The following is a 12,691-nucleotide window of genomic DNA, read 5'->3' as shown; positions in this document are numbered from 1 at the left end:
TGTGAATAATTTCATATTATTCAATCCTAGTTAACATAACATAGGAGAAAATAAAGAAAGATATAGAGTGTTCAAAAAATTATAATTTTATTGTATTTTGTAGTATAATTTAAATATATTTATATATTGAATATATCATTATGAATTCATTATACATTTATTATACATTCATCTTAAGAAAAACACATTTCATTTTGTAAAATTTACAATGTAGATCATATAAAGATACCAAGATATCATGTACAACGCATGTTGTATAAAATGATACAACACTTGAAATTGTGTAAGTACATGTAATGTACATGTGTAAATTACAAATTTAATGGCTCATCATATTAATACTTAACAATATGCTAGTTATTCTGTTTTTATCACAATTCTACAATCTATCACAATATTAATATAGATAACATGTTCTTATTTATAATTATTTATATTTTGAATTAATTTCATTCAACCGTTTATTTTAGAAAACAATAATTATAAATTCACGTATATATAAAATTGTGCATTACATACTTAACTGACTTCAGTATATTACAGTTTTGTTTGTATATTTAAATGCTCCTTAATAAGAGGTGGATTACATTTATATATACTACAAAAGCTCTCAATAAAAACAATATTTTACAGTTATTTCTGGTCCATTAATACTTTGTATACATAAATGATAAAGATCATTGTTGTTACTATTAACAACATCTCATTTTTAAATACTGAGATGCATTTAGTAAAATATTTTAAATAAATAAAAATGGGGATAAAATGAATTATTCATTTCTCATTATTAATATCTAGCATTAATTATCAATATTAGCATTTATATCTTTCTAAAGTATAAAACTAGTAGCACTTTATTGCAGCGTCCAAAAGAACAAAAATAAAAAATACGACACGGTAATTTTACAAAAATTACTTTATATGATGAAATTGTCACTATAGTACCGAGTATCTGCCATGGAGCCATAATATTTATCTAAGACATTATTATGCTTTAATGCACTATATACAGATTGCTCCTCCACACGTTTGTTCCGATTTCGTTGAGAATTCCGTACTTGATCCTGAGAATGACCCGTAAAAGGGTCTTTTCCGACAACAACAAAAGCGATCTAAAAGCTCCGATAAATCACTACTTTCAGAATCATCTCTATAAAGGCCACTAGATGCTTCATCTGTACACGCCGCAATAAAAGTTTGTAAATCATTTTTCGGAAAGCCATCGCGATAATAAATTTTGATCGTGTCATAAGCATCCATTATCACAGAAATAAATAAACTTAAAACCACATATATATACAACGAAATAAACGTGTATAGATACATTCTAGAATACCACCATAAAATCGGAGATTTGGTAAATGAAGTGGCAGAAAATGTGGCAAACATATCATCTCCGTTAATGAGAGCGAAAAGACATTCGGAAGTTGTAGCAAGTGATCTGAATTTCAAATGGTATGGGCCTAAAATTAACCAGCCACAAAAAGTGAAACCAGCATAAATGAGGATTGCGCATATTAAAAATCGTGCTACCTTAGGAGCAGCTTTTTTCAATGTTAAAATAACAACGTTATACGTTTTAAAGAAACCGAGATATCTTAATACACCGAACCAAACAAGTAAATTTCCTGTACCAAGAAATATGCTGCATATATTCCAATGATCACTGCCAAACTGTTTTCGTTCGATTTGCTCTTTTATAGCTGAACCCATAATAATTAAAAGATCATTCACAATAATCATGACATACCACAAATTTAAAAATTCTAATCTTCCATCAAGACTCAACGATTTGCCATATGCTTTTTTGAAGAAATTCATAGTTTCAAATTTTAACAATTGTGCTCTGTATATAGCTCTTGAGCATAACACAAGAGATACAGTACAAATTAAAATTACAAGTAAATTTAATAATGTCCTTAGCGCTGATTCAATACGATTATCCGTTATATAACGCGTATCACCTTTACATTGTAATCGCTTTGGTTCAGCATCTAATGAAAGTAGCATTTGTCCATCGAAATCACGATTATCAAAATCAATTTTAATATTAAATTGATAACAATCAGGTGGTGTCATTGGACCAGCAGCCTTCAAATTAACTGTTTTTAAAGCAAACTTTAAATAAGCTCTAACAAGAGCTGAAAAATTAACATTAATGTTTTGTTTAGCAAGTAAGAGCTTTGACATATTAAATTCATTATGTACCTGATGGGTTATATTTATGCAAGTTTCTATAACTTCTTTATCAAAAACATAACTTTCATTAAAACCAAATATAATACCTTCTTTGTATTGATATAAGCATAGAGTAACTGGACTAAACGAATTATCTTCTTCGGTATATGAATAAGATCCAATTGCGTTACTAAGATTATAGTAGCCATCTAAAGCGTAATCAATTGTACTATAGAAATCATCTCGCTTATAAATTGCTAAAGGACCTGTCACTGGTGGATAAACTGGTACCTGAAAATAAAAATAATGAAATAATATAATTAATTTTTATATTTTTAATATATATTGACAGTAACTAGTTGTATATGCTATATCTGAAACAACTTGTTAGTTACATTTTGAGTATATGTTACCTCTAAAGAAGTATCCCATCCTCTGAGAAATAGGTGCGAGAAAGCTACTCGATTATCCCAAGTATAATTTACATGTATGTAGTTGTTATGTGCAAATAGACATAATTGTATTGTGACCAGCAGAATTTTAATAACTTGCACAATAAATTTATATGGGAAACGACGCTTTGCTTGCCATTTTTCGATAGGATTCATAAAGAAGAATTTCAATTTTCGACGCATCTTTTCCTCAGTAAACATTGTCGTCTTACAGGTAAACGGATCCGTTGTAGGTGAATGATGATGACTATAAACAAAAAATGTTTCCAACAAATATTACAGGTAAGCTATTTTATAATTTATAATGTAATTTTAATGGCACTTCTATATTCCATAGTTTTAATGCAACTGATGTCTTTAGATTATGTTATTGATAATAGCAATAATTTTTATTTATGCATAAAAAATATAAAAGAATACATTTGTTGACTTATCATTCCAAGAATTTAATTAATAGATTATTTAAAAGCAAATAGTTTTTATAACTACTTACAACTTGTCTTATCTGAAGCATTTTTAATGAATACTTTTTATCTTGTCCTTATTATATATTTATATTATATATTATTATATTTTCTAAATTTAGTACGTTGAATACAATTTTCCAAAAGATATTTCTATGATGACACGTCGTGCAATAACGCATTTGTAAGATACGATATCGGGCATAATAGCTAACAAATAGTATACTGTATATACCAGTTAACAAAGAACAAAACAAAAAACAACAAAGAAGGATGTGTCGTACGAGAGGTGATGGACGAAACAGAATAATCATTACCATCAAGGACGTATCTAACAGAGAGATAATAGTGAGATAAATTTACGAACCTTGGACTGACCGTGTTTTCATTGAGTAATTTATTTTCGCCAGCTTGCTCATCTTCGCTATCAGGTCCGTTACTCCATGAATGGTCCTTCAGAATATTACCCCTGGAATCTTCTCTCACGTTCCTTTTTCTTCCCTCCGACATTTTTTTTTGGATCGTTATATGGCACAACGATTAAACTCAAATTTTCGATCCAAAAGTTATTTATCCCGCGGAATTGTCGTCCCAATTTCCGACGGACGATGGAAGAGCGAGTTGTTCACATACGTTAACCTATGCAGCAACACGAGTGAATTATTACGCGACAATAGTTTCTTTTGTCGAACCTTATTCAACGTAATATAGGACAAATAGCCTTCGTAACATACTGATTTATAATCCTCAATGAAAGGCGATTGTAACAATTTCACGTCGCTAACAGCGGCCATCGCAGGCCATCCAAATCACGCATCGAGTTTGACTGATCAGCGCGCTACTTCGGCCATTTGTGAAACCAGCTGATCAGAAAGTAGGGATAAGTGGTAGGGAGAGCGCTAATGGTTCAACGATAAAATAAGTGTTCATCACAAATATTTAGCGTCGCAAATTTATCTGTGTGAATGCACTGATTTTATATGTCAAAGTGCAGCTATGTGGAAGGAATAAAAACTACGCCGGCAGAATGTTTTCAAGATTTTCAAATGTTTACTGATAACTCCTTTTAGCTATATCGAGAGTTGAAATTTATATAGCTTAGCCGTCTTGGCCTATCGTGCTCTATGTAAGTATGTACTATGCATTTATTCATGAACCACCTGAGTAATTGAATGCGAGAATTGTGTCATGAATATTTACATATGTAAACATAATAGCAAAACCCGTGTTCGCATAGTAAATTAATTGCAATTGATTATATTTTATCAAATTTAGATCCACAAAATGGTGATATTGAGGCATACAGGCATTTTCCCGCGTATTTGTTCGGTTAGTTAATAAGAATGGCGGAGCCTCGGAACGGTGCAGCGACAAGTGCAGGAGTGACAAAAAGCAACGCACGATGTAAATGATATAATCAATTACCAACCAACCGAGGAAACTGGAGTACAGTTGCACGTAGAGAAGAACCACAGGTGATATGTAAAGGTAAGTGGATAACGATATTTATTTCCTATTTCACGTTGCTGACTGTTCATGAGTAAAATGAAGTATGATACGTTGGTGAGTGAAATTCGTAGCCAACGAAGTGGTATCTCAAAGCGTGATAGGCCGACAGACTTTAACGTAATCAGGTATCGAGACACGAGTGGAAAAAGAGGATTTCATTAGGAGGATAACACGCGGTGGATGGTCCGCGTGCGGTGATCGAATGACAAGGGGGTGGTGCGCGCGTTTCACTGTTCGAGGATCGGCGCGCGTTGTAGGTGCACCTTCTGCGCCAGCGTATCAAGCTTCGCAACACATACGAGTGGTGCGTCCTGCCGCGCGCGCCAAGTGCCTAGGAGAGGAAGCGCAGCGACAGAGCCGAGTTAAGCTTGACTTTCCACCACCGACCGTAGGCGCAGTCTCTCATCGTCAGTCTTTCTCGTTCTCAGCTTCGGGGGAGCACGCTTTCGGAGTCAGATCTATCTTGGAGTGTGCCCACCTCGTCACAACCCTTAGCTGTCCTCGGTCACTGACCCGATATATCGGCCTGTTCTTGCTGTTCACGCTATCTCTCACGGTGCTGTGTGCAGTGTGGTCTCTCTCGAGAAGTGTTTGTTTTACGGGTTGCAGTCAGTATCGTTGCACAATCGAGAATAAACACAGAGATTCCGTGTGCATATACATCGTTTCTCTTTTTTCCTATTGGTCATTGCCATCTCGTTATACATCCCACCACCCGTTGCACTTCGTTGCTCTCACGCATACGTTCGCTGCTGACTCGAGTCGCACCGTGCGACTGTACGCGAGACGAGTCTATCAGAGAAGCGTCCAGAAGCATGGGGGATCAACAGCAAACGGATCAGCAACAGGAAGCCGTGCCAAGCGTGGTGGAGTTGAACGTGGGTGGTGTATTTTATACCACCGCTCTCACCACCCTCACTCGAGAGAGCGATTCTTATTTGGCTACTCTGTTTTCGGGAAGAACGCTGATAGAAAAAGATGCCAAGGGAAAGTATTTCCTGGATCGCGATGGGGTCCTGTTCCGTTATGTCCTCGATTTCCTGCGCAATCAGGCATTAGTCCTGCCAGAAGGTTTTCGAGAGAAGGAAAGATTGAAACAGGAAGCGAATTTTTATGGTCTGCCCGGCTTGGAACGTGCCATTCTGGAGAACGGTAGGTCTTCCGGTTCTCTGACCTCTTCCGGGAAGAAAGCATCCGGATACATAACCGTCGGTTATCGCGGAAGTTTCGCGTTCGGTCGCGAAGGTCTGGCGGATGTGAAGTTTCGGAAGTTGTCGAGGATCCTTGTATGCGGCCGCGTGACTCTTTGCAGGGATGTATTTGGAGAAACTTTAAACGAGAGCCGTGATCCGGATCACGGTACCACGGATCGTTACACCTCCAGGTTCTTCCTGAAGCACAGCTCCATTGAGCAAGCTTTCGACATGCTTCAAGAGCAAGGTTTTAAGTTGGCCGGTAGCTGCGGTTCCGGCACAGCTGGCAGCAATTCGGAACAGCTCAAGCCTGGAGTGGATTCCGAGGAAAATCGTTGGAATCATTACAACGAGTTTGTCTTCATCCGCGAGTAAATAGCATACTTTGTTCTTCCTTGGTCAGAATTAGCTAAACGAGCGTGCTGTTGGGAATAGTCGGTGTGACGCGATCGACGAAGATCCAGTTCCAGCATCGAAGTGGAATTCTCCAATATTTTTTCGTCGACAAAAGCACAGAGCAATCGGCTTCTTGAAGATTTTCCTTTTCGAACTGAGATAACAACCGGTAGGGTAAAGAGTAGATGAACTTTTTCGTCGTTATACGACCGTTGTGCATGTACTATTCAAATTCATCGAGCTATATTAGAACGATAATGTCACGAATTCCTCTTTCAAATATTCTTCGCTTGTTTCTTCCACGAACAAATTTGAAAAGAATATTGATGAAAGAGATGCCGTAACGTTGTCAATGTTTGGGTGAAATTCGCCTGCAAATGGTGTGGAAATCTTTGTCGAAATTATCAGACTTGTTTCTAACACGTGTTCTTTACCGTGGTGTTGAACGTCGGTCGAAGTACCTCGGAAGTGAAACAAAGCCGAATTCACTTTGCTTAATTCTGCGGTAATTGGTGGTAGTACAAAGACCAACGAGACTTGGAAGATGACGGAAGGAGAGAAAGAGAGAGAGAGAGAGAGAGAGAGAGGGGTAGAGAGTAACATTGGATCATCAAGTTTTTAGAAGTTTGTTTCAGCATTTTACTTGTTGAGGAAGAATTTGAAAATTTTATTAACCTACGAAACAAAAAGCTTTCGTTATAATGAGAGATACGAACGATGTTGGACGATGAGGAAAATCAATATTTGATCGTCAGATCTGGAGAAAGTTTAGGCGAAGTCCCTTTTTCCGTTTCTTTTTCAGGATTCAAATGTATTCGCCACATATCTGCAGTTCATTCTTCGCACTTAACCGTTTACTCGTTGAATACTATATTATTCCAGTTTGAATCGAAAAAGTTTTACCTCGAAAAATATGATTCAAAGTTTGGTATTGATAATCAGAAACTCGTTGAAAATATTCTCCGCTTTTCTATATCACTCGAGAAGGTCCGTCGGAACGTTTCGAAGAACATAACGAGGTGCAACGAATTCGACGTGTTTCTCCCAATCTTTTCATCAATGCACAACAAGAGAAGGATCTCCAAAGGAAATATTTAATGAGACCAAGTAGCGTAAACCGATCAATAACCCGACATTGAAATTATTCTAAAACGGTTATCGAAGCTGTCGAAGAATCTAGGATTCAAGGATTAACAGGGTGTAACGCCCAACGATTCTCTTCTAAATGATACGATAACGAAATCATCTCTATCAATTCGCACTATTATAATCTCGACGAGCTGAAAGGAAACAGGGAAGGATGGATTCAAAATTTAGCTTCAAACAATGCTGGTCAACTGTTCGAGGTTGAACTTGATATTGGACAGTTTGCTTGTGTTGCTGGATCGAGCCTCGTGTGTACGTATCGTGTAACGTAAATTGTGTGTACTTACGTACAAGGCAACCACGTTGTTAAACACATGTCGAGCGATTTGAATAGCGTGTATATCGAACGCCTCTCTTAAATGATTCTTCGTTAGACTCTAATTAAAGATTATATGCGACTGGTCTTCGTTTTCGCGTGCATGAAATTGTGCAGGACAAGTAACACAGGAGTACACTCGCTTTCGACGTTGGTCGTGTTGCGTGTAGTATGCTCGGCGTATTTCTTACGACACGTTAGGTGGAAATAGTTGTAATTTTACTTAATGCAGTAAGATACGTAGATATTTTCTGACCGTGCAGAAGTTCGGTCGATTTCTTCTCGTCTTAATTGGGAGTTGCTCGATATTTTAAATGATTCGATTAATTCGCAGCGCGTACACTTGGGAACGATAAAGTTTTCGAAGGGAACGAACCGGCTTTTGCGTATTTACCGGCGGGAAAACGAACGAAACGCAATTGCCGTCGACGACAATGCAACGCGGCGGACAAAGGAGACTTGGATTTTTAGATAAGTTTTTCTTGCTCCTTTGTGTAAATGAGCTTTATTTAAAAGCTGACGATATTTTGTTAATACTTTGAAAGATATCTATCTCTGTTAAACGAAACACGATTTAACCCTGTTATATTCTTTACGTCATTTTTGACCCAATCGTGTTTTTCTCTGGTTAAAACGTTTCTTAAGTTTGAGAAAGCTATAAAAGAATCGTTATTGATGTATGTGATTTCTTGTTTCAATTTTATACTAAAGATTTTCTTGGAGTACATAGTTTAAAAGATGTAATAAACATTATTATATATGAAATTCTTTCACGAATGCTCAATGACTACATATTTAACATTACACTATCGTTTTGGCAAAATTAAGAAATAATTATCTTTTTTCTGTTTCTAACTTTGTCTCTAAACAGATTAAAAATCGTTTCTTCCATGGAATATGAATGAATATAGGACATATAAATGTAACAACAGTAGCAGGATTAGAAAGACTAAATAGATTCATCGAATAAGAGAGTTGTTTTTTGAAATTCTTCTAGCTCCTCAGTGATCAAGTTTAAACATAATGGTTCCGCCTGAAAAAATTTAAATATTCAGATTCAGCGTGGATCCGTAAGAATTCTTTCGATCCGACTATTTCACGTATTTCGTTATTTTCTATTTCAAACTGAACGCATCCAAGTCGAATTGATATGGTTTCCGCGCGACCGTTTTTCCCTTAGCGAGACAATCTTATCTTCAACTCACGCGAACGAAGATTCCTTTCTGCCGGCACACTAGTTTTTATTAGATTCGGAATAGAATTATTTACGACATCGTATCGCGTTTGCTTGAAATCTACTGATCGCGACCACGGATGCGAATATCGGCGGACACTCGCACAGACGACGCGAATAGATTTGCAAAATAGTAGTGCATAACGTAGAACGTAACGGTGCAGCGTGATATTGCGAATTTGAATATCTCGCTGTCAAGTTAAACATCGTCAATATAAAAGGAAAGAATATAAAAATCGATAAGAATCGTGTTTCAAATTATTATTAAACTGTAGATGTTTCTATACATTTATGGGAAATTTGAACGTGCAAAAATGTACAGAATGCATTAATATGCAAAAGTATAAAAAATTTTCGAGATATTTGTTACCTATAACATTTAAATGGTCAAAGAAATATTGGTTAAAGTTCTATTTTTTACTTGGATTTTTAATTTATCATTAAGTTGTGGAGTTACGCATTTATGTATTTAATTGTGCAAAAATATCCAAAGTAAAATGCTCGTTGTAATATTTAAAGGATGAAACAAATCTCTATTTAAGTCCCATTTCTTTAATTTAATGTTCTCAATTTATGATTAGGCTGCAGGTTTATACATTTATGAATTTAAGCATCCAAAAACATCCATAGTAGAATCTCTATTTAAGTCCCATTTCTCTAGTTGTATTCCTAATTTATCATTAGACTGTGAATTTGTGCATTTATGATTGAAGTATGTAAAAATATCCAAATCAAAATACTGGTTGTAATATTTAAAAGATAAGACAAATCTCTATTTGAATTGCATTTCTTTAGTTGTATTCGTGATTTCTCCTTAAACTGCGGATTTAAATTTAAAAACATACAAAAAGTTCGAAGTAAAATATATGTTACAATATTTAGAGGATGAGACAAATTTGTTTTCTGTTCTTTTTCTTTACTCATAAATCGTTTTAAGAATTTGTATAATCATCTATTTATAATGGATTACTCCATCGAAATGAAAGTATTTATTCCAACGGATTTCTATTTCCGCGGCGTGTTTATAACACCTTCAGTCGTTCGATTTGTAAAGACATTCTTTTTTCTCGTCTTTCGTCGACTTTGTTCGGTGTTCTTGATACCGCAAGTCCGGTTGCATGCATAAAACAGGGACGCGAGCCGGTTGGTTCCAGACGCGAGTATTTCATCCGGAACATTGAAATTCGGCAAGAGCAAAGTCGATATTTTGTGCTCTGACGATTGCACGGTTCATTGATAACATGGTCGACGTGTCAAAGGACACAAAGCCATGGATGATCGAGTTGAGAATTGCTAGAATTTGACAAACAACTGATGATGTAAAGTGTAAAGCAAGCTTCGCTATATCGCGAAAGTGAAAATATGAAGCTTGCCACGTCACTCTGTACGAATGTAAAATGTCAGTTGCACGCCATAAAGCCACCGTGGATGTCTATGGTGATCGATGAAATGATACGCATGCATCGAACGTGGTTTTAGATATCATGGGGTTCGTCTTCCTAGGATCGCCTTTTGTATTTTAATTTCATTCGACGAGGAACGTTCGCGCGTTAGATAATATACATTCAGGTGCATCGATGAAGTCGAATGTGGCGTTGGATCAAGTAGAAACTATGTTCAAAATTTGACATATCATTATCGACTTCCTATCCGATTTATTATTAGAGTTAGTGATAATAGGCATAGTAGTTTAATTAGGGATATCTTAGCGATACTTTTTTGAGATACTTTATTGTACAACTATACATTGCAATAAATTAACCCTTTCAGGACCGATTTTGGATCGTAGAGAAATGTTTCTGTTTGTCAATTATTGATAATAGAAACATATATTTCCGATCTTTTTCTAAGAAAAATAGTGTATTAAAAGTAGGACCGTTTTTCACTAAAAATGAACACATTTATTCTACGATAAAATTTTATAATGCAATGTTGTTTGTACGCGACATCGAGTGTGAAAGGGTTAATTGTCTATCGTAATATTCTGTTCCTATCAGAAATCTGTAAAAGATTCACCTACATTTAAAGGAATGTGTGATCGATATGTAGAATCTAAAAAAGTACGAAGTTGAACTCGAAATAGGTCAGTGGTCAGATACTATGCAGAGAATTCCACGAATCACGCAAATCCAATAGGCCACATTCCCAATTCTGATGTACCTGGCGTTTCGTGTCGAGATAGGTTTGAAATTTTTGGTTCTTAAAGTGTCTCGTCAGTATCGGTTACTTTGGATATCTCGTTCGAACCGCTTCAATTCTAGAGATAGAAGTCGTTGTGATCGAGGAATGGACGATCGAGGATATCGTAGCATGATCTTCGAAACGATCAAAAAGTCCACGAGATAGGAGGGCCCTAATTCGTAGATTAGAAGCGGCGTACCGCGATTCTGTTTGCCGTGAAAGGAAATGAGCCTCGGACGAGCAAATTTAGAAACCGATCGAACGAATAATTGATTTAATAGTCACCGCGGCAGGCACGATTTCTAGCGCGTGTTTACTCGAGCGTCTCGTTCGAGGGTCTCTTTCCTTTCTGATCGAAATGAATTCAGCAAATACAGAACGAGAGTTGCGTGCATCTTTGACGAACAAACGCGTTAAAACGCGAAAGCTGTTGACGGGCACGTGGCCAAAATCCCTCGAATCCTTCCACTGTGGTGAACTAAATCACATCATTCGCGTGAATTTTCTTTCGGAGGGATCCACCCGTCAAACTTTTTTCTCGCGAGGTATTTCGAGTCGAGAATCTTCAATCACTACATCGTATTATAAATGGAACGTGTAGATTTATGGCTTATCAAATAAAAACGGCGGTTTTGGGGGAATATTGGGAAGGTTAAAAGTTCCAAAATGGAAAAATGCCCTTATACATTTCCATCAAGTCCTTCATTGATCTTCTTGTTCCATCTTACCGACGTGTTTACATGAGATGTATTAGAGAACTTTATACGTGGTTTTCAGATTTAACAGCGTAGAAAGTTAAATACTCGTGCTTTTTCCTTATTTCCGCCTATGTGTTCGCCTACGCGAGAATTCACTTTCACTGCGCGTTTGTTCGTCGAACATAAATGTGACCTTTTAAAGGTTTTAGGTAGCATGTAAGACGAATGCTACGCTGTGGCGATACTGAATCATTGTACATGTATATACATAAATCGAGAGAGAAAAAATAAAAGAACAATACGATGACCGAGTGGAATTACTTTTCCTAGAGATTTCTCTCCCTTCCTTTCATTTGTTTTCCTTTTTTGTTTCTCGAGGATTTAATGTAAGCCGGGTTGCGGAATAAGGTGGATGATGATAACACTGGGGTGTTTGTACTACTTCCATATATGTATACCATGAAGCAATTTGGTAGGGAATTATGGGATAGGAATGAAGGATAGGGACTGTCAGTGATTTATTGGAATTTATTTTCATTTCAATGATTTTTTAATTTACCACCTTAATTTTAATTTTGATTTACAAATCTATCATTAGGATAATACTTCATGAAATTCAAGTTAAAATGTGAGTAATAAATGATCTATTAATATAACAAATTAAATAAATATGATAAATTTAAATTGAATAAATCTATACAATAATTCATTAAAGTACTTAAACATCGTAGAAAGCTTTTATGCGCATTATACAGCTTTTTTAAATTTCATTAATTTATGAGAGGTTGCTAGAAGTGTTCAGCAAGCTTTGTGCGTCATTGTGTATATCTTCTTTAATGAAATTGAGATCATCTATCATTTGATAACAATTTTATGCAGATATGCAGATCGCGCGCAGATTCGTGTCCAAATCCATTGAAATAT

The 12,691-nt window shown here is 36.1% G+C and overlaps 2 protein-coding genes across 3 annotated transcripts; one reads left to right on the top strand and one right to left on the bottom strand.

Moving 5' to 3' along the window:
- Window positions 1-138: 138 nt before the first annotated feature.
- On the bottom strand, window positions 139-3,977 carry LOC100647245 (mucolipin-3). 2 transcript variants are annotated; one of them, XM_003402492.4, is made up of 4 exons: window positions 3,829-3,977; window positions 3,462-3,733; window positions 2,592-2,877; window positions 139-2,469 (listed from the first exon to the last, which is right to left on the bottom strand). In XM_003402492.4, exons 2-4 carry the CDS (start codon window positions 3,602-3,604, stop codon window positions 1,003-1,005), a joined length of 1,896 nt encoding a protein of 631 aa, XP_003402540.1. In that variant the 5' UTR covers window positions 3,605-3,733; window positions 3,829-3,977; the 3' UTR covers window positions 139-1,002. The 2 variants fall into 2 exon arrangements, with proteins under 2 accessions (XP_003402540.1, XP_020723427.1); XM_020867768.2 differs by lacking the exons at window positions 3,462-3,733; window positions 3,829-3,977 and adding an exon at window positions 3,124-3,388.
- A 919-nt stretch (window positions 3,978-4,896) lies between these two features.
- Window positions 4,897-12,074, top strand: LOC100647127 (BTB/POZ domain-containing protein KCTD16). The gene has a single exon (XM_003402491.4). The coding sequence runs from the start codon at window positions 5,419-5,421 to the stop codon at window positions 6,169-6,171; it is 753 nt and encodes a 250-aa protein (XP_003402539.1). The 5' UTR covers window positions 4,897-5,418; the 3' UTR covers window positions 6,172-12,074.
- Window positions 12,075-12,691: the final 617 nt, after the last annotated feature.

This window comes from Bombus terrestris, chromosome 1, assembly GCF_910591885.1.
Source record: "Bombus terrestris chromosome 1, iyBomTerr1.2, whole genome shotgun sequence".
In the NCBI taxonomy this organism is placed as follows: Eukaryota; Metazoa; Arthropoda; class Insecta; order Hymenoptera; family Apidae; genus Bombus; species Bombus terrestris.
This window is presented reverse-complemented; position numbering and strand designations above follow the sequence as displayed.

Bases quoted from the DNA above. Each gene is read 5' to 3' on its own strand.
- LOC100647245 (XM_003402492.4), bottom strand. From the start codon at position 3,604: ATGTCGGAGGGAAGAAAAAGGAACGTGAGAGAAGATTCCAGGGGTAAT. The intron at 2,878-3,461 runs GTTCGTAAATTT...TTTTGTTTATAG, and splicing joins GAAAACACGGTCAGTCCAAG to TCATCATCATTCACCTACAA. The intron at 2,470-2,591 runs GTAACATATACT...TTTTATTTTCAG, and splicing joins GATGGGATACTTCTTTAGAG to GTACCAGTTTATCCACCAGT.
- LOC100647127 (XM_003402491.4), top strand. From the start codon at position 5,419: ATGGGGGATCAACAGCAAACGGATCAGCAACAGGAAGCCGTGCCAAGC.